The 22,741-nt window shown below is 36.3% G+C and overlaps 1 protein-coding gene across 1 annotated transcript in view; it reads right to left on the minus strand.

Moving 5' to 3' along the window:
* Positions 1–1,589: 1,589 nt before the first annotated feature.
* The window catches only part of PKHD1 (PKHD1 ciliary IPT domain containing fibrocystin/polyductin), a 499,663-nt gene continuing 478,511 nt past the window's right edge, over positions 1,590–22,741 (minus strand). Inside the window, 2 exon segments of the mRNA XM_077162050.1 lie at positions 1,590–3,660; positions 20,500–20,622. Coding sequence (XP_077018165.1) covers positions 3,206–3,660; positions 20,500–20,622 — 578 coding nt within the window. The 3' untranslated portion in view covers positions 1,590–3,205.

A 22,741-nucleotide genomic window follows, 5' to 3' on the forward strand; every position in this document is an offset into this window, starting at 1 on the left:
TCACTTAACATTATAAAAATAGTTTATCCCTTTAAAAATATTACATTCTGGAAATGCAATTTGACTCTTAAATATATCTTTAATTGGTCACAAGGCTACAGTGTAGTTTAAAATGAATTGTTTTACACTTAATAGAGTTTAATTCCTTCTGCTTATAGGTCTTTCAAAATTGACATTGAATACATTATATATGCTGGAAACAAAAATATGAAATAAATGCATGAATTTTAGATGACAGTATTAATTAAAATCCTTTACTGTTATTGACATGTACAATTTTATAGAAGCTGGATTGAATAATATTTGCATGTGATTTACATTCAATTTCCCCATACTCATATTTGCATATATTTTGCATATATTTCAATGTATAGTAATTTTGTACTCTTGCAGTTAGATTGCTAGATGGTAGGGAGTCATTCAACTGAATAATCTTCAAAAGGGATGGGCCCTGAGGGAGCTCAAGGCTTCTTGGTACTCATCAGTCTCACTGAACAATAACATGGGCAAGTTTGCTGCAGGACTCCACCCTGATAGATTGGCTCAGTGCCTCACTCTGGGAAGGCCATGAAATTCTATCAAAGTCTGATATCTCCCCTGAACACAATTCCAAGGCATGGAGAGAGGGAGGTCCATTCATGCTTCTTTCCCAGTTTTGATATTCATATATATTTACAAACACTTTTGAATGCTCTATAATTCAGCCTGTTCTATCTCTTGGAAGGGAGGAGTCCATCGTGCATAGATAATAAAAAAATGGGAAGCAAAGAGAGATTCTTTGAAACAACACAGTTTTCAGGCACTTGTTAAGAAAAGGAGTAAAGCTGGTCACTGCTTAGAAACATTTCCTGGGTTACCCATATTAATGATCTGAAAAAGCTTAGATTGGCCTAAAGTGGTCCTCTATTTAACTGACTTATCTCTAGACATCAATGCACCTCCTTGCTGCCAGCAATTCCCCAATTTCTCCCCCCCCCCCTTTTTTTTTTGTAAGCAGTGAAAGAGGACTAGCTTAACCGTTGAATGAGGATTCTGGTGAGACTCTGAAATTCCAGGCCACATACAAGAGACCTGCAGATTGCTCTGGATAGTTCTGGCTGTTGCTAAGCCCGAGGAATCAATTTCGGCCTCACGAATCTCAGGCTTTGCTAATGTGGAATTACTAGGTAAATTATGATTTCTCCTAAGCAAGTAGGATGAAACTTGATCTTTCAAAATGATCAATTTTGAAGCCATGTGGAAGATACTTAAAGGGATAATAAAAATGGGGAAAAAGATGAAGAAGGTATAGAAATAGCAGAGTTTGTGGTTTACTGTTTGGAAAGGTAGGAGCTAGAAGAAGGAGACTAGGAAGCTACAAGGATGGGATAAAGGGCTCATTGTAACAGAGACTAATGAAACTGGAGAAGGCATGTTCTACATTAAGTCCTTCAAAATTATTTTTCTGTTACTACTGGTGCCCAAACAAAATATGTCTATAAGCATGATTTATCCTGAAGGTAACAGCTTGTTCCTCCAGAGTAAATTTCTATAGGTCTGATAGCCTTTCAATGTCCCCCACCCCCACCCCCACTCCCAGATAGCCTGGACTGAAAGTCCTTAGAGAGCACAGACCTTGATGTCTACTTGTATCTCCCTCAGAATCCAAAGTGGTATCACTCACAAGAATGCCTAACTCCTTTCATGGGTAGCCTTAAGGCTTGAGATGTCCATAAGACACTTAAAGAATGGACAAAGAGGTTGAGAAAGTCCCTGCCAAATCATGATAGGCTAGACATACGTTCCTGCTGATGCCTCGCAGATGGCGGCTTTCTGCCAATACCTCCTATGAGGCTAATTACAGGGAATCACTATGGAAGATTCAGCAACAGAAGACTGTGTTTCCTGCTTCAGTTCCAAATGCAACACAGGATACCCTATTAACCTTTCAGAGTGGGGAAAATCCTGCTAGGGAGAAGCTGAGAGCAAGTTCTTTTTGAAAAATTTCTTCACCTTTGCTGCCTTTGCTTTAGTCCCTGGGAGTATAAGGCTGGGATCCAGAGTCAACTTTGAACAGCCAGGTTGCTCAAAGTATCCTTTAAGTTTGAACACAAGGTCCTGGATAAAAGAATGAATTCGGTGAAAGTACCCCTAGCATCCTTCCCCAACTTAACACCAGTTGATCTTCTGTCTAATCTTCAGAACTTGGAACAGCCTAAAGAGGATGCCCATCATCTGAGCTTTTGCTTCCCTGCACAGCTTATTGTTTTCTCCAGAAAGCACATTTCCTGATGAAAGAGTTAGCCGGTAGTCCACTTAACCACTTGGTTAACTCTAGTCCTCCAATACACTTTTCTTCCAGTTGTACATTTGACCAGGCTACTAATGAGCCAGTTAAAAAAACATAACATTGATCCATGGACAATTTCCTCCTTCAAACTTGTTATCTGTACATCTTTGTTCTTAACTAAATCTCAGCAAAGCCCAGGAGAAGATCAATTTTCAAGTGTAATACTCAGGAAGTGCAAACTTAAAATGTTTGCACTACTGTGGGCTTCTGATAACGATTGAATTTAGACCTTGAAATAAAATCAGCTTGGAAAAAAACAGGAAGTAGCCTCATGGCTGGAAGGTTAGCTTTGACGACCCACAGAGCAGGATCTTCTCTAGTCCTTCGAATGTCCCTGTAGGATGAAAGAATGTTTTTGCTCTAATAGTGTAGAAATAACTGTAGCTGACCAGAGCTTCTCATGAGCCCTTCCCTAAGAGAAACAGAAAGCCTTGTGGGTGGTCATCACAGAGGAAGCTGAATGACATCCCCTACTGGTATAAATCAGTATTACACCATTTTTAAGACGAGGAAATCAAGAAGGTAACTGTCCAAGTCAAAAACAAGTAAAAAAATTAACAAGTATTTGAGAATCTATTATTTGCTTGTCATTGGAGTAAGATTTGGGCACTATTTCAGTCCATGAGGACCTGTCTTCTTTTTTATTTTGCATGGGTAGGCACAGGGAATCGAGCGCAGGTCTCTGGCATGGCAGGCCAGAACTCTAACTGCTGAGCCACCATGGCCATCCCCGTCTTCTTTTTTAAAGTTGAATAAGGAATCAAGAGTCCATATTACTTAGTTATATCCACAGGTCAAAGTTCATCTCTTCTGCCCATTTCCAGAAATATTTTGAACATTTTGTCTTTAAGCCCATTGGCTCACATAACACGCTGATCACAGCTGTTCCTGAATAGTTTCCAGATGTGTCGAATGAAAGCAGAGTGCCTCAGTGGCCCCACATGAGGATTTCTTCTCTTGGGAAAGCCCCAAGCTGCCACTTTCCTTGCTCAGCCGACTCTGACCCTGTAACCACTGCCTCTCTTGTCTGAGGTCTGGGCAGATCATCAGCAGCTGATTTTGTTTTGCCAACTGGTATGTGAGTAACTGCTCTTGGGCATCCTTCCAGGTTCTAGTCTCCTGCAGGTACACCTGTTGAGTAGGAGTGCCTGAAGCACAGGTGTGCCCATGGGATGTGACATTAGAAACCTTGGGGGCAGGTGCAGCAGCTTCTTCTCGATGGCTGCCATCCTCTTGGATGGTGTGACGGCAGGCCTTCCTTCTGGACACTCCATTCGATGACTGGTGAGGTTGCTCATTCAGCTTGCCCAGTGTGACCTTCATCCTCAGGTCTGAGAAAAGAAGAGGATGAAGAAATAGATTTCACTCTCAGTTGATGGCACATTTTGGATATTTTGTATTCTTGAAAAGATATTGCCAAATAATTAAAGATTGAGGTATATCAGCTTAATCAATTACAGATATCTTTGGAAATATATATTTTTTTCCTAAGAACACACTGAGAGTTTAAATAGGTAGAGTAAGGAAGAGCTTGTTTTTATCAGCCTTCATTATATATGATCATGTCTCTCAATTCATTTAGGATGTTTTATTCAAGAGGATAATTGGCCCATATTTATTCATGGACTACATGTTTATTGAGCACCTACTATATGCCAGACCTTGTTCTACATCAGGGATTACAGCAGTGAACAAGACAGACAAGGTCCTTACTCATATGGAGCTTGAGCCATGATCAATGAACAAGAAATCATCTTGGACTAGTAGTACATCAGGTAGTGGTGAATGTTGTTGAAGATTAAAAAAAAGATAATGTGGACCAGCAGTATACCATAGAGTGGAGTTCAGGAAGGTTTCTCTGAGGAGGCATTAAAACTTGAATAATGAATAGGAATGAACCATGTAAAATTATGGGGAGTAAGAGAATTAGGGCAGTTGAAGGAGCTTGGGCAAAGGTCCTGGGGTATAAAACAGAGAGATTTGTTTGAGAAATAGAAAAGTGTGGCTGAGGCATTGTAAGCAAGAGAGAGACAGTTGTTCCAGATAAGGTCACAGATAAAGCAAGAATTTTAAACAGTCACTTAAAAAAAAGATCAAAGGTGATGGTGGAGCTATACAGAGAAGGTAGGGTTTAACAAATGAATATGACTGATGAATCATTAAATTGATACTTCTTTTGGTCTCCAGTGTCTTAGAGCAGCTAGAAGTAAAAACCTAAAATTGTTGAATTGTAACCCATGTCAAACTCTGAACTCTGTTCTACAACTAATTGTTATGCTGTGCTTTGAAATTCATTGCTTTTTTGTATATATGTTATTTTTCACAAAAAAAAAGAAAAAAAGCCAATTGTGATGATAAAAAAATACTTATTCTTTCTAGTCTCCTTTATTCTGGAGCAGCTAGAAAGGAAAAATCTGAGATGATGGTAGAAAGGAAAAATCTGAGTTAGCCCATGACAAACTCTGGGATCTGTCCTGTAACTACTTGTTGAAGAGTGTTTTGAAAACCATTCGTTTTTGTTTTTGTTTTTTCCTTGCTTTGTATATATGTTATATTATTAAGAAAAAAATTTTTTTAAAGTTTTGCCTTGCTATGTATTGTTTACTGACTGAGGAGTCTGGGGATCCTGCTTGGCTTCATACCCTAACTGCCCCTTGAGTCCTTCCTATTGCCTGGCCATGAGGCAATCAGAGGACCAGGAGAGGCAGAGTGTGATGAAGATACAAGTGGGAGGTGCAGACCAGGAGAAGCGCAGAGGATTGGGAAAGGGTGTGTGGGGTGGGGAGGGGAGTTACTGGGACGCTGCTTATTGTCTCTTATTTCAGAGAGACCCACTTCCTAAAACAGCCATGCCAATTTCTACATCATTCCAGCCAAACAGCCACACTGGAAAATGCACGTGGAGACATATTTTCCTATCTGTCAAAGTAAATTTTTCAAACTTGTAATTAATCTTCAGTGTTCAATATTAAAATTTGATAATGCTGCTTCCCAGAAAAACATGTTTATGATATTGATACACTAACAAGGATTTTCAATGTAGGCACAATATCTCAAGTACGACAAATGGAACATTGTCAGGTCTTACTACGTAGGTCCGTTCACATCTGTACTGAGGAATGTGTTCAAATGAACTCTAAAAAAATTTCTAATCGAATACTTTGAATTGGTGTCATATTTACAATTTTAACATCTTTGATTTTATAAAAACATGAAAACTCACATGTGCATATGTTATAAGAATATAGATGCATATGCAACCATATAAGTGTGTGTACATTTATCATCATGTAATAATGGGAGGAACATTGGACTTGGAGTCACAAAATTAGGGTTTACGTTCTCCTTCTGCTAACAGGCTCTGTGCCTTTCATCCTTCACCTAGCCTCTCTGGACTTCAGTTGTATAATTTTATATTAGTTTCAAGTACTGCTTAAAAGTTTACTGAAATGTATTTAATTTAGCCATCTTGTTTTATTTATTATTTTCTTTCTTTGACATTTCATCTATATTTTATTTTCCTATTCAACAGAATTAAAATGCAGTTCAGAGGGTACAAATTGGTATTGACCATGATAAACAGATGATCTGGGCATTTTTGTCCTAATCTGGACCAATTCATTGAAGGAGACATTATATAAGCAGTAACATCTCTTGCTTTTAAAACCATGATGATGCCATATGAATGAGCTTACTTCTCATACTAATTGAAAAATTGAGGATTTCTTATATAGAGTTTTACTGTTACAATTAAGTCAAGCTTGCCAAAACAGTTGTTTATGTCATTAAATACGTAAAAGATAGTTCCTAGAAGCTATATAGCTTACCAGCTAAGAGTACAGACTTGGAATCAAATAAACTTGGTTAGGTTTTCTTTTTTGCCCCCTTTCTTGCTGGTTTACTATATAAATTTTACTTAACCTATCTGTGCTTCAGTTTCCTCATATTTATAACAATGAATGATGACAATACTATCTATCTCCTAGGATTGTTTAAAGATTAAATAGGATGCAGCATGCAAAGCACCAGTCCAGAGTCTGTGATACAGTAAGGATTCCATAGATAATAACTATTATTCTAATCACTAATGCTTAAATGGTACACATTACCTGCCAGGCACTGTCCTTCATGCTTTAAGTACATTTAATCCATGTGGCCACCCCTTGAGATTGGTACTATTATTATGTTCATTTTATAGATGCAGAAAAAAGGTACAGAGGATTAAATTATTTGCCTTAAATCATACAGCTTTTAAGAGTAGACATAGAAATCTAACTTAGTCTGGCTTAGTCACCATGCACTTAGCCACTTAATATTATTATTAAATATGATTCCACAAGTATCTTTTCTTGAATCTGTCTACAGTTTCATTAATATACTGTATCTTAAATTAATAGCTAATATCTGTCATCATCGTTCAGACATACAGAAACATTATACAAATTCATATTAAAACAAATAAACAAGAAATATAAGCAAGAAATACCCTAGATGTCTAACTTTGTTGCTTCTTTTTCCTTCATTCTTGAGTTTGCTTATATTTTTGCACATATTCCATTCTAGCAATTTTCTTACATGCCAGCCCTTAGTTTGATTTGCATTTTTTGGCCAACTACCTGGGGATCTGAAGGTTTGAAACAGTTCCACTCAAGTTTTAAAAGTGCCTCAGATTCACTATCTCAAAAGAAATTCTAGTCTCTCTGCTTTTCCTAATTCATTCATTATCTCTGTTTTCAGCTGCTCAAACTGGGTAATAGGAGAAGTTGTTCTGAGCCCCCAGTGGTTCTTCTTTGGAGAAGTAATCCACTTGCTCATAGGTTATGATGCAGTGAACACCTCCTATGTGGTAGGGATGAGAATATAGACATGATCAAGAGTCACTCTTAATATCACGGAGTTTATATTCTAGAGGTGGAGGCAGACATTAAACAGGAAGATGCACAGAGACTGTGCTGTGTGCTAGGCTCCCGGATGACAGAGCTCCTGGGAACATGTCCCTGCTCTACAAGAGCTCAAAGTCCAGGGGGGAGATAGACCTCTACACCCATCAAAGTTAGAGCCTTAGGGTAAGTGGTGTCATAGAACTGTGACCACTAGGGAAGACAGAAGACGAATTAGTTACCTCTGCTTAGGAGATGAGGAAGACCTCACAAAGAGATGACTTTTCAGTTTTGAACGACACTATGATGGGAGGCATTACAATATAAGGAGTAGCATTTGCAAAGGCAGATGCTTTTGAGGGCCCTGAAAGCCTCTCCAGACATTGAGAAACTAGGCTGTTCATATTGATGTAGGTGTATGTACAAGGTAGGGGCTGGTATAAAATAATGTAAGAACACTAGGTACAGGTCATATTCTAAAGAACCTTAATAACTCTAAGGGGTTTGGAATATATCACACAGAAGATAGGGATTCTTCCTTGAAAGTTTTGAAATAGGGTAGTGGCATAATATTTCCATCTTGAGAAGAATAGTCTTTCTATAAGGAAGAAAATGAAGAGAGTTAAGAAGGTCATTTAGGAAGCTATTGCAATAGTCTAAATAAGAAATAATACAGATCAGTAGGCCAGATTGAAGAAATATATTTAAGAGCAGAATCAGCAGATTCTAAGTCCAATTATACTATATGTGGGGAAGGGAACAAGGCTAATATTTACTCAACACCGAGATATGGGTCCTTGATTTTAATACCACTAAAATTTTGTAAGTGAGGAAATAAAGGGTCAAAGAAACATTGTAATCTAGGGAAATTAAAAAAAGTACATACTAACTACATCAAAAACCCAAAAGCACTCTTGGGTGGGAATAAGACAAAACAATTAAAAATAAAATATTCCTCTTAGGTTGTATTAGTGGTGTCAAAATGACTTCCTGAAAATATGCAGGTGCTAATGAATGGTTAATGTATGATCGCTATAAAATGACATAAGTATCTGTTATTTTACATATTTTCCCTGTCTTCCCAATAAATTATAACCTTCTTGGATACATCAACCTTATCTTAATCCCTTTTCTTTGCTTAGTAACTATCTTATGGTTAACTGAATATTGGCATTCTATAGCCTCCTTTTCTTTTAAGAGCAGTGTTCTAGAAAGTAGGGAGAGTTTTAGATCAAGCATCTAAAAAGGTTTATAATGATAACAAAGGGATTTGGAGACGGGGCAGACAACTGTTCTGATTTTCCATTATGGTCTAGTGCTCACCCTGTAGTATTTGTGTATGTGTGCATGTGTGTATATGCATCTGTGCATATGTACATGCAAACTCATTCACAGAGCAGTGATAAAAGTAAAGGTTTTAGAATCTGACAAACCATGGAACCTTTATCTGAATAGATTATATATGCTTATACAGGCTTAATAGAAAAAGGAATTTAATCTTTCATTGCAGTTTTCTCATTGGTGAAATAGGATAACATGCTTTGATAGTTCATAAGGTTGTTATGAGAGCAAATGGGATATGACGTGTTAAAGCACCTTGTAAGGATTCTATAAAGATCTGTTGTATTGTGGTTGCGTTATTACTGTTATGATGATGACGATTATAGGAGTGCCATACGTAGGAGTATTTCATGGAAATTTAGGGTAAATATTGGCTTTGAATAAGCCTTATATTTTACAAGCATTGTTTTTAAAAATATACACTTTCCTACCTTCAATATTTTAGTCCTTTCAGCTAGATGCTCAAATACAGCTTCTTTAAAGTCATATATATAATTTTATATATTAAACTTATATATTTATAGTGCTTTATTTTCTGGTTGCATCCCAAACCTGAACATTTAATTCTTTCTGCTACTTTCCCCACTTCTACCCAAGATTATTTAAGAATTATCTTAAAACACACCCTAGGCCTGAAATATTCATTTTATTCTGCTTTCAAGGCTCTCTGCATTCTTTATTCTCATGTGAACTATCTCACCTCCTTCAAACAATATTTTCTAACTTAGATCTTCTCATTCTCATAATATGTTATATACTGATGCATGTATCAACTTATTTGTTATAAATAATAAGTATAATAATTCAATTTTTAAAATCTTTATTATAGATTTTAGAAGATTTGAAGAAAATTCAAAATATAACCTTATTTCTTTGCATTCAAATGTGTTTTTAGAAGACAGAAAATGTTAATAATAATTAAAAATAACACTCATGTAGCAATAATAGCAATTTCCACATTGAGCAGTGTTCTAAGTTGATAGATACATGTATATATCATATATATGAACATATATAATATGGATATATATTTTATATATAGAAAGACACACATCAAATCCTTACAACAGCCCTCTGAAGCAAGTACTATTATCATCTCCTTTTCTTGAGATGAAACAGTGGAGTCACAGAAAGCCACCCAAGTTAGCAGAAAGTAGTGACACATCTTACTTTATAGACTCCAGAGCCTGTGCTCTCAGTACTGCTGGATACGGTGCAAAGTTAAAGGTTGTGAGGGGGAGTTGAGAAGAACATTCGGTTAGATACATGCATGGGAATGTGACATACATGCGAATGTCATCTTTCATGTTCCTTCCAATGGATAAAAGGTTGAGAACTGGCCTAAGCCCCTAAAAGGATGGTGGCAATACTGTCATCTACATTTCTTGTCCTTGCTTTTCTCACATCTCTCCTTGAAAATCATTAACCGCTCTTTTATATACAATGCACATGCTAATTTTTAATCTATTATGCTCCTCTCTCAGTTTAGTGAGAGCTGTCTTGGTGTGTGTTAGGAGAAAGTAATCTTGTCTGCATCATACTGTAAGAGAAAGTATTAGTGGTAAAAGATACCAATTTCCCACCTCAAATTAAACTAGCTGTGAGTAGGAAATAAGATGAGGAAGAGAAAAGGTAATTACATAAGTAGATACAATACAACTTTGATTTGGAACAGTACAAGATAATCATGTGGTTTACATTGATTCTGTGATTACTGATTAATATTCTGCTAAACGTATATTAGTACTCTCTTCTCTCTCCTTTTCCATGGTCCTTTTGCCTAGCACATATCTGCCATGACCACCTAACTGCAGGATGATTCTCCTGCTTGGAGCTACGAGAACTTTCATGTTTGTGAAGTTCCCCATGGGATCTTTGACTCTTTCCAGAACTGTTCCTTGACAGTTCAAATTGTATTGATTTGTGCCTCAGTACTTGCTAACCCGTGCAGCTGCTTCTATGATTGGTCACTTTTCCTTGTCAACCGTCTGTCTTCCTCTTAGGACTGTGAGTTTCTTGAGGGAAGGAAATTTGTTGGTCCATCAACTTTATCCCCTTATTATTCCCAGTCTGATGCCAAGCCCTTAGCTTGGTGTCCTCTCCCTAACCACTCTTACACCCAGAGAAAAAGACATGGTTTATCAGGCTCAGCAAATAACCAAAGAACAAGAAGAATAAATTATCGGGTAAAAGCAAACTTAAAAAAGAAAAAACGAAAAGGCTTTGAATTTGCATCCCTTGGTAAAACCAATACCATTCATATAAGAAGAATCAAACGCTGCATGTCACCTATTTTCAATCCATTGAAAGCACTGTTATCCTGTTTTTGAGAGCTTGTCATTGGAAATCTTTTCCTCCTTGTTGTTCTCCAAGTCTGCATCTATTCATAAAAGACTATCACAGGCATAATTTTCCTTTGTAGAACCCAAACACTTAAAATCTCCCCATGAATTATTTACATGGCAGCTCCAATCAGCAACATACCTGACAGACTCCCCAGCTGAAATGAAAGTTCACTGTGTAAAGGTGCCCAGGGAGGGTGGCCACCTCCCACTGTGAGGTTAGAGACAGAACTAAGTCAGCACACATTATATGTCAGCGCCGACATCAGAAGGAAGCAGATCCTTTGATCTCAGACCTCCACAGGAAGCTTAGATCTCAGACAAATTAGATAAAAAATGAATTTATAGCAGATATGTGTCCTAAGGCATTCAGCTGAATGTTTGGGTTTTAGGGAAGGAAGGCTAGTGAGTATCAAAACATATGAATTGGCATGCTTCCTTTCCACCTCTGCCTTGTTGATGAGCCCCCATTCAAATGATTTCAAATGATCCCTCCCTGTTTCTTAGAGGGAGGAGGAAGCACGGTCTCATGGGTGGATTTAATCAAGTTTTAGGGAGAAATACGTAAAATATGGAGAACATGTATCTCTTCCCTACAAAGAGAACTCACTGGCTTCCTTGTGTCCTTAGAGGTTTGCCCACAGTCTGCTGTAACTGTACCAGCCATTCTTAAACCCTTTTGGCTTCTAAACCTTTAATAGGCGACACCTATATGTCATCCTATGATTTTCTAATTTGTATGGCCACTAGTCACTAACTTCTTTGGCAATGGGAGCACGAACAGTGAATCTGCACCCCCAACCTCTGACCATCTTTATTTTCCTGGCCCAGTCTCATGTCCTGCGTTGAAAGTTGGGCAGCCTGGATTTAGTTCAGAAGAGTGTGATGACCTTGACTTTTGAGTTCAAATAAGGCCTGAAGCACAACAATGGACAGCTGATGAGTGAACATAAAGTATCTTATTCCATCTTGGTTTCTTATTTGTCAATAAGGGCAATAGTCATGTCCACATTTTGGAGAGTGTATACACAGTAATTAATAAATACTATTACTTGTGGCCTTTCTATATAGATTATTCATTCTTGTAAGTGAAAAATAACCATTTTTTTAAAAACAAGTAATACATGACATAGCAGAATACTATAATAATTAGATAAAAACAAAAAGAAGAAAAAGTTAGTCCAACATTATATTATAAGTAGTTTCCATTTTAGTGGCTTCATAATAGTCTATCAATGAACTATTTTAGTAAATCTAACTTAATTCGTTAATCTATCTGCAATAAACTTCTGTGCGTTTTTTGAAGTGTGAATCTAGATTCATAAATGTTCAAAACAGTTAAAATTTCTAGTTCCATTTATAGACTAACTCTTCTGTTTTCCTTTAGTTTTATTATCTCCTTTAGCCTATATTTCATTTATATATCTAACTGGGTGTTGTATTCTGTTCCACTGATCTCTCTGCATATTCTGTTAGTAATATCACATTGGTGATCAGTATCACATTGGTTTAAGAAAGGTAACATAATTTTTTCTCTGGAAGAGTTATCCATACACACTCCCATGAAATCATATTTCCTTTACAAACTTGTCTTTGTGTCACTTGTTTGTATTTCCTGATGAACTTCAGAACAATTTTATATTTTCCCACACTGTAGAAAATGATTGCATTGCATTAACCTCAAGTTAATTTGAAAATAACTATCTTTGCTGTATCAGCCAACCTAATTTAAAACATGTAATTCCATATGTACTCAAGTCTTCTTCTTTAAACAATTTAGTAAAATATCATAGTTTATTTTTTATATAGTTTCCAGGTATCTCATTAAGACTTTTTTCCCCAAGACAACATATCCTTTGGTCCCTGTTATGTATTTCATTATGTTTTCTAACTGCATACACCATTGGTTTATGGCATTTTTTTCCAGTAAGTTGACTGTTATTCATTAATTATAACAGTCAAAAGTTGAAAGTTTTAAGTTTGCTAGTAAACAATTATATCATCTGCAAACAAATATTTTCTCTAACATCATCCTCTTAATTTTGTTTTAAACATGATTGAATGCTTAGCATTCCAAAATGTGTTACAAAATCATGGTAAGAATGAGTTTATGTATTTTGCCTTCATTTGAGTAGGAATTCCTCTAAAATTCCATTGTTAAATGTGATATTGGATTCCAGTTGCTAATAGTATTGGAACATTTCATCTTATGTAGCAGGCCTGCTCTTATTCTTGGTTTCTTTCTTTTTTTTGAGTCAAGGAATAGGTGCTGGTTTTTATTCTAGGTTTTTAAATCAGGAAGTGTTCATATTTTTTTTCATACATGACTTGAACATGCAATGTGTTAATAATTTCCAAATATAGCTTTATTTTCCTGGAAACCTGGAACAATTTCTAGTTCTTAGCTGTTTTTCTTTTACCTATCAGTACATCTTGAGACCATCTGTCTCCTCTCCTCTCCCTGGCTGTCTCACAGATTTAAATTTACAAAATAAAATTGGTATGACTTTTTTTATTTTAAAATAACAAAACATACCACATATAGGCAAAAGAAATCTAAAGTGTTAGCGACAAGAAATCTCTTAAAATTGACATTCATAGTCACATGTGCATAATATCTACCCTCTTTTCCATGTCAGCTATCCGTTACAAACAGTAGGGGCATGGATTGCACAAAGAAAATCGGACCAAGACCAGACAAGGATTAGTGCTTTGGAGATGGCTGCACTGAGGACAGCAGCAGTGGCTGACCTGGCAAGACAAAGGCAGTAGCAACTAGATGAAGAAGTAAAGTAGCTAGCAGAAAACACTGCCCAGAAATAAGACACATTTTGCCCTTTCTTTAGGTCTCAATATGTAGTCATTTTCCTGCTGTTGGTACCGTGAACTTTAAGTAGACTTTTTACATCTCTTTGAGAAGAGGTGGGGGATCTTATCTTCTAGGAGTCATAAGAACTGCCTGAATCCAGGGGTCCTTGGAAAGAAAGGGGTTGGGCATCAAGTCATCTCTGTCCTCACCATTCAATCAACAATAATTATCAATGGTCTAATAATCTCTGCAAAGCCCTGTGATAGAAGTGCTGCTGGAATTGGACAAGATGATCAGGATAAGATGACCATAAATAGTTACAGTATATGTAAAAGGTGTTAAATGAGCAGGAAAGAAGTGTCACAAAAGTTGAAAGAAGGGAAGTGCTTCTCTTAGATGAAGGGATTTTGTATGGCGCCCTGAAAAAAACATTTTATCTGGGATTAGAAGGAGTGGGAGACTTTGGATATGTGAATACATTAAAAAAGACATTTCAAAACTTGGAAATCTATATCATATATACAGAACACTGGCCTGAAGGGTAAAGAGGAGTGAAGGAGTGTATATTACATGAATCTGAACTGGAGAACATATTAGTGAATGGAGCAGAGGTAGATGAAAAATAAAGACATTGAACAGGTAAAATTGATAAAACTTGGCAAGCAAGGGGCCAGGGTGTTAGGGGGAAAAATAGGAATTAAAAATAACTCTGAGGTATCTAGCCTGGGGAATTGTGTGGGCTATTATCAAAAGAGAGACAGCTGAGGAGGAAAGATGCAAAATTGAGCTTTGACAGAGCAAAGCAGGACTCCCTCTCTGGCATTTCTGTGAACCTGAGTTGGTACAAACTGGCCAACTGAGCCTTCAGCAAATGGGATTTGAAACAGTGTGATATGATTTAAGAGCTACAGGTGCTAGACATGTAACCTAGGATTACGATATTATTTCTCTCTTTTTGCATTATCTCTCATCCTTAAATTCTTCAAATACATATTGTTTGTGTGATCACTTTATACTTAATTGGTTATTGCCTGAAATTGTTCTCTCATTTTCCCTCAAATATTATTCTTCTGCTATAACCACACTGCAAACTCACGAAGAAGAGGGGGCTAAATATTACTTCTTTGTAACTAACAAAGAAGGCCTAATAAGGTCTATCGGGGGATAAAGAAACGTTCATTTAAACTTTATTGAGAATTAAAATAATTGCATTCATGAAGTCATCCCAGCAGGTTCTACCTACATGTTACAAAAATGAGTAACAGCTTTTGCTGGGGTATCTCAACCTTGGCATTATTGATATTGGGGTACATGAGCCTTGTTGTGGGGACCTGTTTGGTGCACTGGAAGAAGTTTAGCAGTTTCCCTGGTCTCTACCCACTATATGCCAGTAGCATCCCCAATCCCAGCTGCGACAACTAAAAATGTCTCCAACATCACCAAATATCCTCTGAAAGTAAGGTGACCAAGTATTCTTTTGTGCTTGGGACCGAGGGAGTTCATGGGACACAGGAACTTCAATTTTTAAACTTATACAAATTCCTGGCAAATGAATTACTCATAAAATTGTCACCTTTGAGAAAGATTAGTCTCTTCAACAAATGGTGCTGGGGAAACTGGATATCTGTAGGCAGAAGAATGAATGTGGACCCCTACTTCATACCATATACAAAACCTAACTCAAAATGGATCAAAGATCTAAATATAAGAACCAAAGTTATAAAACTCCTAGAAAAATAGGGAAGCATCTTCAGGAGCTTGTGTTAGCCTATGGTTTCTTAGGCTTCACTCTACAAGCAAGAACAACAAAGGAAAAAATAGATAAATGGGGTTTCATCAAAATTAATTTTTTTTGCATATTAAAACATTTTATCATGAAAGCAAAAATGCAACCTACAGAATGGAGAAAATATTTGGGAACCGCATATCTTATAAGGGTTTAATATTCAGAACATATAAAGAAATATCACAACCCAACAACTAAAAGGCATACAGCCCAAGTAAAAAATATCCAGAAGACTTGAATAGACATCTTTCCAAAGAAGCCATACAAATGGCCAATAAGCACATGAAAAGATGCTAAACATTAGCCATTGGAGAAATGCAAATCAAAACAACGAGATAACATTTCACACCCACTAGAATGGCTATTATTAAAACAAAAACAAAACAAAAAACAAACAATGAACACCAGAAAATAACAAGTGTGGAATGAATATGGAGAAATAGGAACTTGTTGGTTGTTGCTGGAAGTGTTAAATACTATAGCCACTATGGAAAACGGTTTGGACGTGTCTCAGAAGATTAGCTATAGAATTACCATATGACCCAGCAATCCCACTTCTGGAACATTCAAAAGAATTGAATGCAGGAACTCAAACAGGTATTTTCCCACTAATGTTCACAGTGGCATTATCACAACTGACAAAAGACGGAAGCAACCCAAGTGTCCAAGAACCAATGAATGGATAAACAAATGTGGTATATGCATACAATGGACTATTATTTAGCCATAAAAATAAATGAAGTGCTGATACATATGACAACATGCATGAACCTTGAAGACATCATGTTGAGTGGAATCAACCAGACACAAAAGGACAAATATTGTATGGTCTCACTGATATCAAATAATCAGAATAAGTAAATTCATAGAGTCAGAAATCAGAATACAGTTTATTAGGGGCTGGGGTAGGGGTAGGGGACAGGAAGTTAATGGTTGATTTGTGCAGAGTTTCTGTTTGAAGTAATGGAAAAGTTTTGATAATGGGTCAAAACTTTGTGGTAATGGTAGCACACCATCTTGGATGTAACTGAAATTGACACTGTTGAATTATATATTTGGATGTGGTTAAAAGGGAAATTTTTAGATTGTATATATGTTATGAGAATAAAATTTTTAAAAAACGATAGGACTGTAAACTCTACAAATAAACCCATTATCCTGCCCCCTATTGTGGGACATGACCTTCAGGATGTAAGTCGCCCTGTCAATGTGGGACATGAAACTGGTCTTGGCACTGTAGGATTGAGAATGCCTTCTTAAACAAAAGGGGGAAAAGAAATGTAAAAAAATAAGGTTGTAGTGGCTAAGAGATTTCACACAGAGTTGACAGGTCATTCTGGTCGTTACTGTTATGCAAGCTTCTGCCAGATATTACAAATTGCTGTGATATGCCAAGCCCCAATCAATGGTATTCCCGCAAACCCTAAAAAAAAAAAAATCCAGGGCTCTATGTAAGACTCTATAAACATTTTACTTAAGTTGATTTTTCAGAAACTCAAAACCTCCATATTGTTCCTATGCCAGATAAGCCCTGAAATTTAGAGGTACTAGTATTTCCCAGAACATCAACCAGTTGCATTCCCATACTCCATAATGTCAACACTCCTTTTTTAACATGAAGAAGTTAGAATGGTATTCCTAAAGAGTGGGAGAAGGACCAAAGGAAAAGGAGGAGTTGTATCAGAGAAGATAAGATTTAACAAATGAGTATAACTACTACATCATTATATTGATATTTTGCTTTAGTCTTCAGTGAAGGAAACACCTGAAATGGGGGAACTATGACCCATACTATACTTTGAAATTTGTGCTATAACTACTTGTTAAACTGTACTTTGAAATTTATCACTTTTCTGTATATATTATATTTCACCTAAAAATGCTTAAATAAACTATAGGACTGTATAACACAAAGAGTGAACCTCAATATAAACTATGGACTATAGTTAACAGCATGATTATAATATCATCTCATCAATTGTAACAAAGGTACCACACTAATGCAGTGATAATAATAGAGAAAACCATGTGTGTGGGGTGGGGTGGGGTATAGGGGAATTCTATGTTTTCTGCATGTTTTTTTCTAGAAACCTACAACTTCTTGAATTAAAAAAAATAATTAAATTAAATGAAAACAAAATTAGGTATGGAATTATTGTCCCCTGTTGAGAATAACTGGTCTGTGTGAGCAGAGTTATCTATGTTATGAATCCAAAGACTATACGTGCAATTGCAGAGGAACACATTCAGGCTTCCTGGAACCCAATGCGGGCAATACTCATTTCAATTGGGCTGGGAAGGATTGGGAAAGGCTTTATGAAGAAAAAGGAATTTCAGTTGGTGATTAAAAGTTTGAGGAGATTTTAACAAGTGAAGCCAAGCAATTCAATTGGAAGAAGCTTTGTAAGTGAATGGGCAGGAAGATATGAGACACATCCAGCGAGCAGGAGCTAGCTTGATGAAGTGAGTAGTGACAGGAGGGTAAAATACACAATCAAGCTAGTCAGGTAGGACAAAGTCAGTTCTTGAAGGGTGCTGACTTTTTAACAAGGACAGCAACATCAAGAAAACATACATAGCACATAGAACATGGCAGGAATTATTCTGAGCTCTTTGGTGATACTAACTCTTTTAATCTATATAACCAAATGTCGGCAACATTATTTTGGAAATTTTACTGATAAGGAAACTGAAGGGCACAGAGAGGCTAGTTAACCTGCTTAAGGCCACAAAGCAAGTCAATAAGAGAGTCAATATTAAACCCAGTCTGTCTGACTTCTGGGTCCTATGCTCTTAACTGTCACTTCTCCTGCCTCTCCAACTGACAATGGAAATTCATTAAACCTTTTCATTAGCGAGTGGCATAAGCAAATATGAATGTTTAGAGATGATTTGGATGGTTCTATATGACAATAACCATGGTAACACTGATTATTAGGGTTGTATGCTTCCCTACCTTCTTCCTCCACTGCAACTCTCTGGCATCCCTCTCTATATCATGCAACTTGTACAAAAGCCATAACACGGTGAGTTTACACCAGAATGTCCTGGACAGTGGTAATGCTCAGTTCTACCAACTAAATAATCTTGGTGCTATGATAGTGTTCATATGAAAGCGACAGCCAATCATTTTATCAGCAAATGTTGAAAATTTAAAAACACAGAGGGGCAAAGGGAAACTAAAGACTGTGGAAATAATGGAATAAAACCAAGTTTATTTAAAGCTAGCAATAATTAGATATTTTGATAATGGTAATTTCCAAAGAAAAGCAGGAGATGCCTCATTATTTGCTTTGGAAATGATGGTTTTAAGATTTGGACAAAGCTTAGAAGATAAGAAAACAAATCTGCTATGAATCCCAGGGGAGGTTTTGGATAGCACATCTTACCATTTTTAACTTGGATTAAAGTTAAAAATTAAAAAAAAAAAAAAAAAAAAAAATTAGAGCCCCTTTAATGCTCCCATCCCTTCAATCTAAACTCTTCCACAGGAGCCCTGTTGCCTACCTCATTCCTGATAATTTATTAATGAGCCACCGCATAAAAAATGTCCCTTAATAAAACACAGGCATTGTGGACTGCTTAGTTACTTTAAGTAGGGCAACAGAGATTCACATAGATAGCCCTATTAGATTAGCAGAGAAATTAGCATCACTCCAGCCGTTTGTTGAAGAATGCAGCTGAATACGTTATTCTTCATCACCTGAAACAGATTCAGATGATGGATTTCAAATAGCTGTCCTGAATATACATGCAGTAATATGGACAAAAGCTTTCAAGAAGATCACAATTCAAATATCCTTAGATAGAATCTAGAAAGAGTTTGGTCCTTTCCTCGCTGTCTCCATTCCTCTCACCTCTCCCCCACCTTGCCCCACATCCCTAACCACCTTTTGATGTAGGTTCACGAGTCTGAGTTTGGCTAACTGATTTGCTGGAAAAGAGGTTACTCATTTTTTTTAATCACTTGATTTCCTCCAAAAGAAAAATACAAACAGGCAAACAATGTGACATATACTTGTTCAGTTAGAGCCAGCACTTGTTCAATTAGAGCCAGAACATTAGATGTTATTATTATTTTTTGTTGTTGTTAAACACGCATTCAGAACCAGTAAGATTTTGGTGTTTCTTCTCAAGCAGAAAATACTACGATAATTGTTTTTTTTCCCCCCCACATGGGCAGGCACTGGGAATCGAACCCGGGTCTCTGGCATGGCAGGCAAGAACGCTGCCTGTTGAGCCGTCATGGCCTGCCCAATAATTGGCTTTTACTTGAACAAAACAGTAGGAATATTCTGGTAAGAACACGTTTCTACATTTTCAGACTCATGGAAATTGTTCATATTTTCCATACTCCATATCTGTACTGGCAAAGCCATCTTCTGCTCAGACCCACCATCTTCCTATTTTCTGTGTCAGTAGAAAAAGGACAAAGCACTGGTCTAAGGCAAATGCTTATCTTTTCTCTGTTTGACAACAACTCTAATGGCAATTTAACAATATAACAAGTGGAATCATCTGGTGCATGAAGGAGGCAAATAATACATTTTTGCTCAAAGTATGCCTAAACAACAAAGCAGATATTAACAAAACTGACTCATTTCTTTAGGGACCTATATTCCATTTAATTCGCATAGTTGGGATTTGGCAACAATACTTTTCTTTCCCATATTTAACATATGTTGTCAAATTGGCAGTTTTGCAATAGGTGAGGGAAAGATTATATGCTTAGTCGCCATGTTACTCTTTCTCTGTGTAACACACTCCAATGTTAAACCAATAATCTACTGAGAAAAAACTATGTCACCTCAACTAATTAGTTAGTAGCTGAGTGACTCAGCAGGATTTGCATATTCCTGCGTTTGAGTATAATTTCCGTGACGAGTGATAAAGACTAAGGAAGAGAGTACAAGCTGATTGCTTCAGAAATTGGCACCCAGAGGTAGAGGGAGGCTGCATTTCATTTACTATGGGCCTCTTTTGTGGGACTCACCATCATTGCCCAAGCTTACCTTCTCCCATTACAGGGTGTTCCCTTTCAGTCTCTGTTTGTGATCCTTGGCGTCTGGATGACATATGGATATGATTCTTGTGATTGTTAGTCTGGGATTCAGAAATTTCTTCAGTTTTTGTTTCTGTGTTAATGAAAAAATAAATCAGTGTTTTTTAATTTTTTAGAGAAAACATTTTATTTTGTAAGTGGACCCTAAAGGTGTTTCCCTAGTGCCCCATCCCAAAATAATTATTTACATATGCATTAAAATGCATATAATAAATGCAATGCACTACATAAGAAATAATCAAATAAAATCCCATATATCTACCACCAACCTTTAGGTGTAAAACTGTGCTGCCCAATATACTAGCTGTCACAGGTGGCGACTGAACACTTGAGATGTGGCTAGTTCCCGTTGAGACGTACCATACGTGTAAAATACACACCTGATTTCAAAGACTTAGTACACACAAATGCAAAATATCCAATTATTATTTTATATTGATTGCATATTTAAATAATATTTTTAATATACTGGGCTAAATGGCTATTAGAAAATTACATATGGGACTTGCATTTGTGGCTCTTGTCATATTTCTATTGAACAGAACTGGTATAGAAAATTACTAATATGTATGTTTATCGTATGCTGTATGGCAGGGTCACATTTCATTATTTTTTCATGTCACTATCCCGTTATTGCAGCACCATTTGTTGAATTTTTTGTTTATTTGTTTGTTTGCTTTTTTGGGGAGAGCGCACAGATCAGGAATTAAACCCAGGTCTCCCATGTGGCAGCTGAGAATTCTACCCCTGAACTACCCTTGCATCCCCCTACTAATACTTCTTTGTAACTTTTTATTTTTGAAATCCAGATTCACAGGAAATTGCAAAGAAATATATGCAGGGAGGCCCCATGCACAATGACCAGTTTCCCTCGGTGTGAACATCTTGTATAACTACAATAAAAGGAAATTGACATTCACAGAGATCATTTGGATGTGTGTTTTTGACTGAAGACTTTATATATTCAGTCCACCCCTGGCTAAAGAGAGGCTTCATCTACTATGTATTCACTTATTAAATATATTCATAAAAATGTATTATATTCATCACGCCAATCAATGCTCTAGACAATGGGGAGGCAATGTTAAGAAAGACTTGATCCCTGCCCACAGCGAGCATTTATTATAGTTTGGATGACATAAAATAAACAAATAAGTGTGTTATATACTGTCAAGTAATGTCATGAAATGGAACGAAAGGAGATAATTATGAGGGAGAAGGAAGATATTTTTGGATAGGTATGATCAGGGAGGATATATCCTGAGAAAAAATCACAGTGAAATAAAGAAATGAAAAATACAAAACAATAAGAAACAAACAATTTATAAGCCTGTGTCACTTAAGAATGTTCTTGTTGAAGCAGTAAAAGAAATTAATTTTACTAAATAAGTATGATGGCTTTCTCAAGGAAAAGTACTTCTGTAATTGAGTTTTTAGCTGAGCACACTGACTTTTTCATGGAAAACCAATGTTACTAAGAACTTGAAAGAATGACAGAGATAAACCATGGTGATTCATACTTAGATATTTGGCAGATTTTTTTTTTTTAATGAATGAAGTGACCCTGTAACTTAAAAGAAACAACTGACAATATTTGTTGGCAATGATAAAATTCAAGCTTTCATGGAACCTTAGCATTTTGGAAAACTTGTGTTGCAAAATATTTACCAAAAAGCCAAGGCATAATTTTTCAAAATCATACATGAGTAAATGATCCATTCAAAGTATCAGATAGAGCAGTGGATTTTGAAGTATCAGAGTAAAAGGAGTATGTTGAAATGATTTCAGATTACACATTGCAACTAACCTTTAAGAAACAACCTCTTGCCGAGTTTGGGTGCAATATCAAAGAATAATATCCCAATTATCTGTAAAAGCTATTAAAATATGCTTTCCTTTTTTATTGTATTTCTTTTTGAGGCCAGATATTTTCTTTAGATATTTCAACCAAAACAACATATTACAATCGATTAAATGCAGAGACTGCTAAAAGAATCCAGCTGATGTCTGTTAAGGCAGACATTAAAGAGGTATATAAAAATGCCACTCAACGAATTTTTTTGAAAAGTTCTTTTTTGATAAAAATGTATTGACTACTTTAACATATAATGAATGTATTATTGTGATTTTAAAATTAATTAATAAGTCGATATTTTAGACTTTTGATTTAATTTCTAATTTGGAAAGCCTGA

The sequence above is a fragment of the Tamandua tetradactyla genome, chromosome 5 (genome assembly GCF_023851605.1).
Source record: "Tamandua tetradactyla isolate mTamTet1 chromosome 5, mTamTet1.pri, whole genome shotgun sequence".
Lineage (NCBI taxonomy): Eukaryota > Metazoa > Chordata > Mammalia > Pilosa > Myrmecophagidae > Tamandua > Tamandua tetradactyla.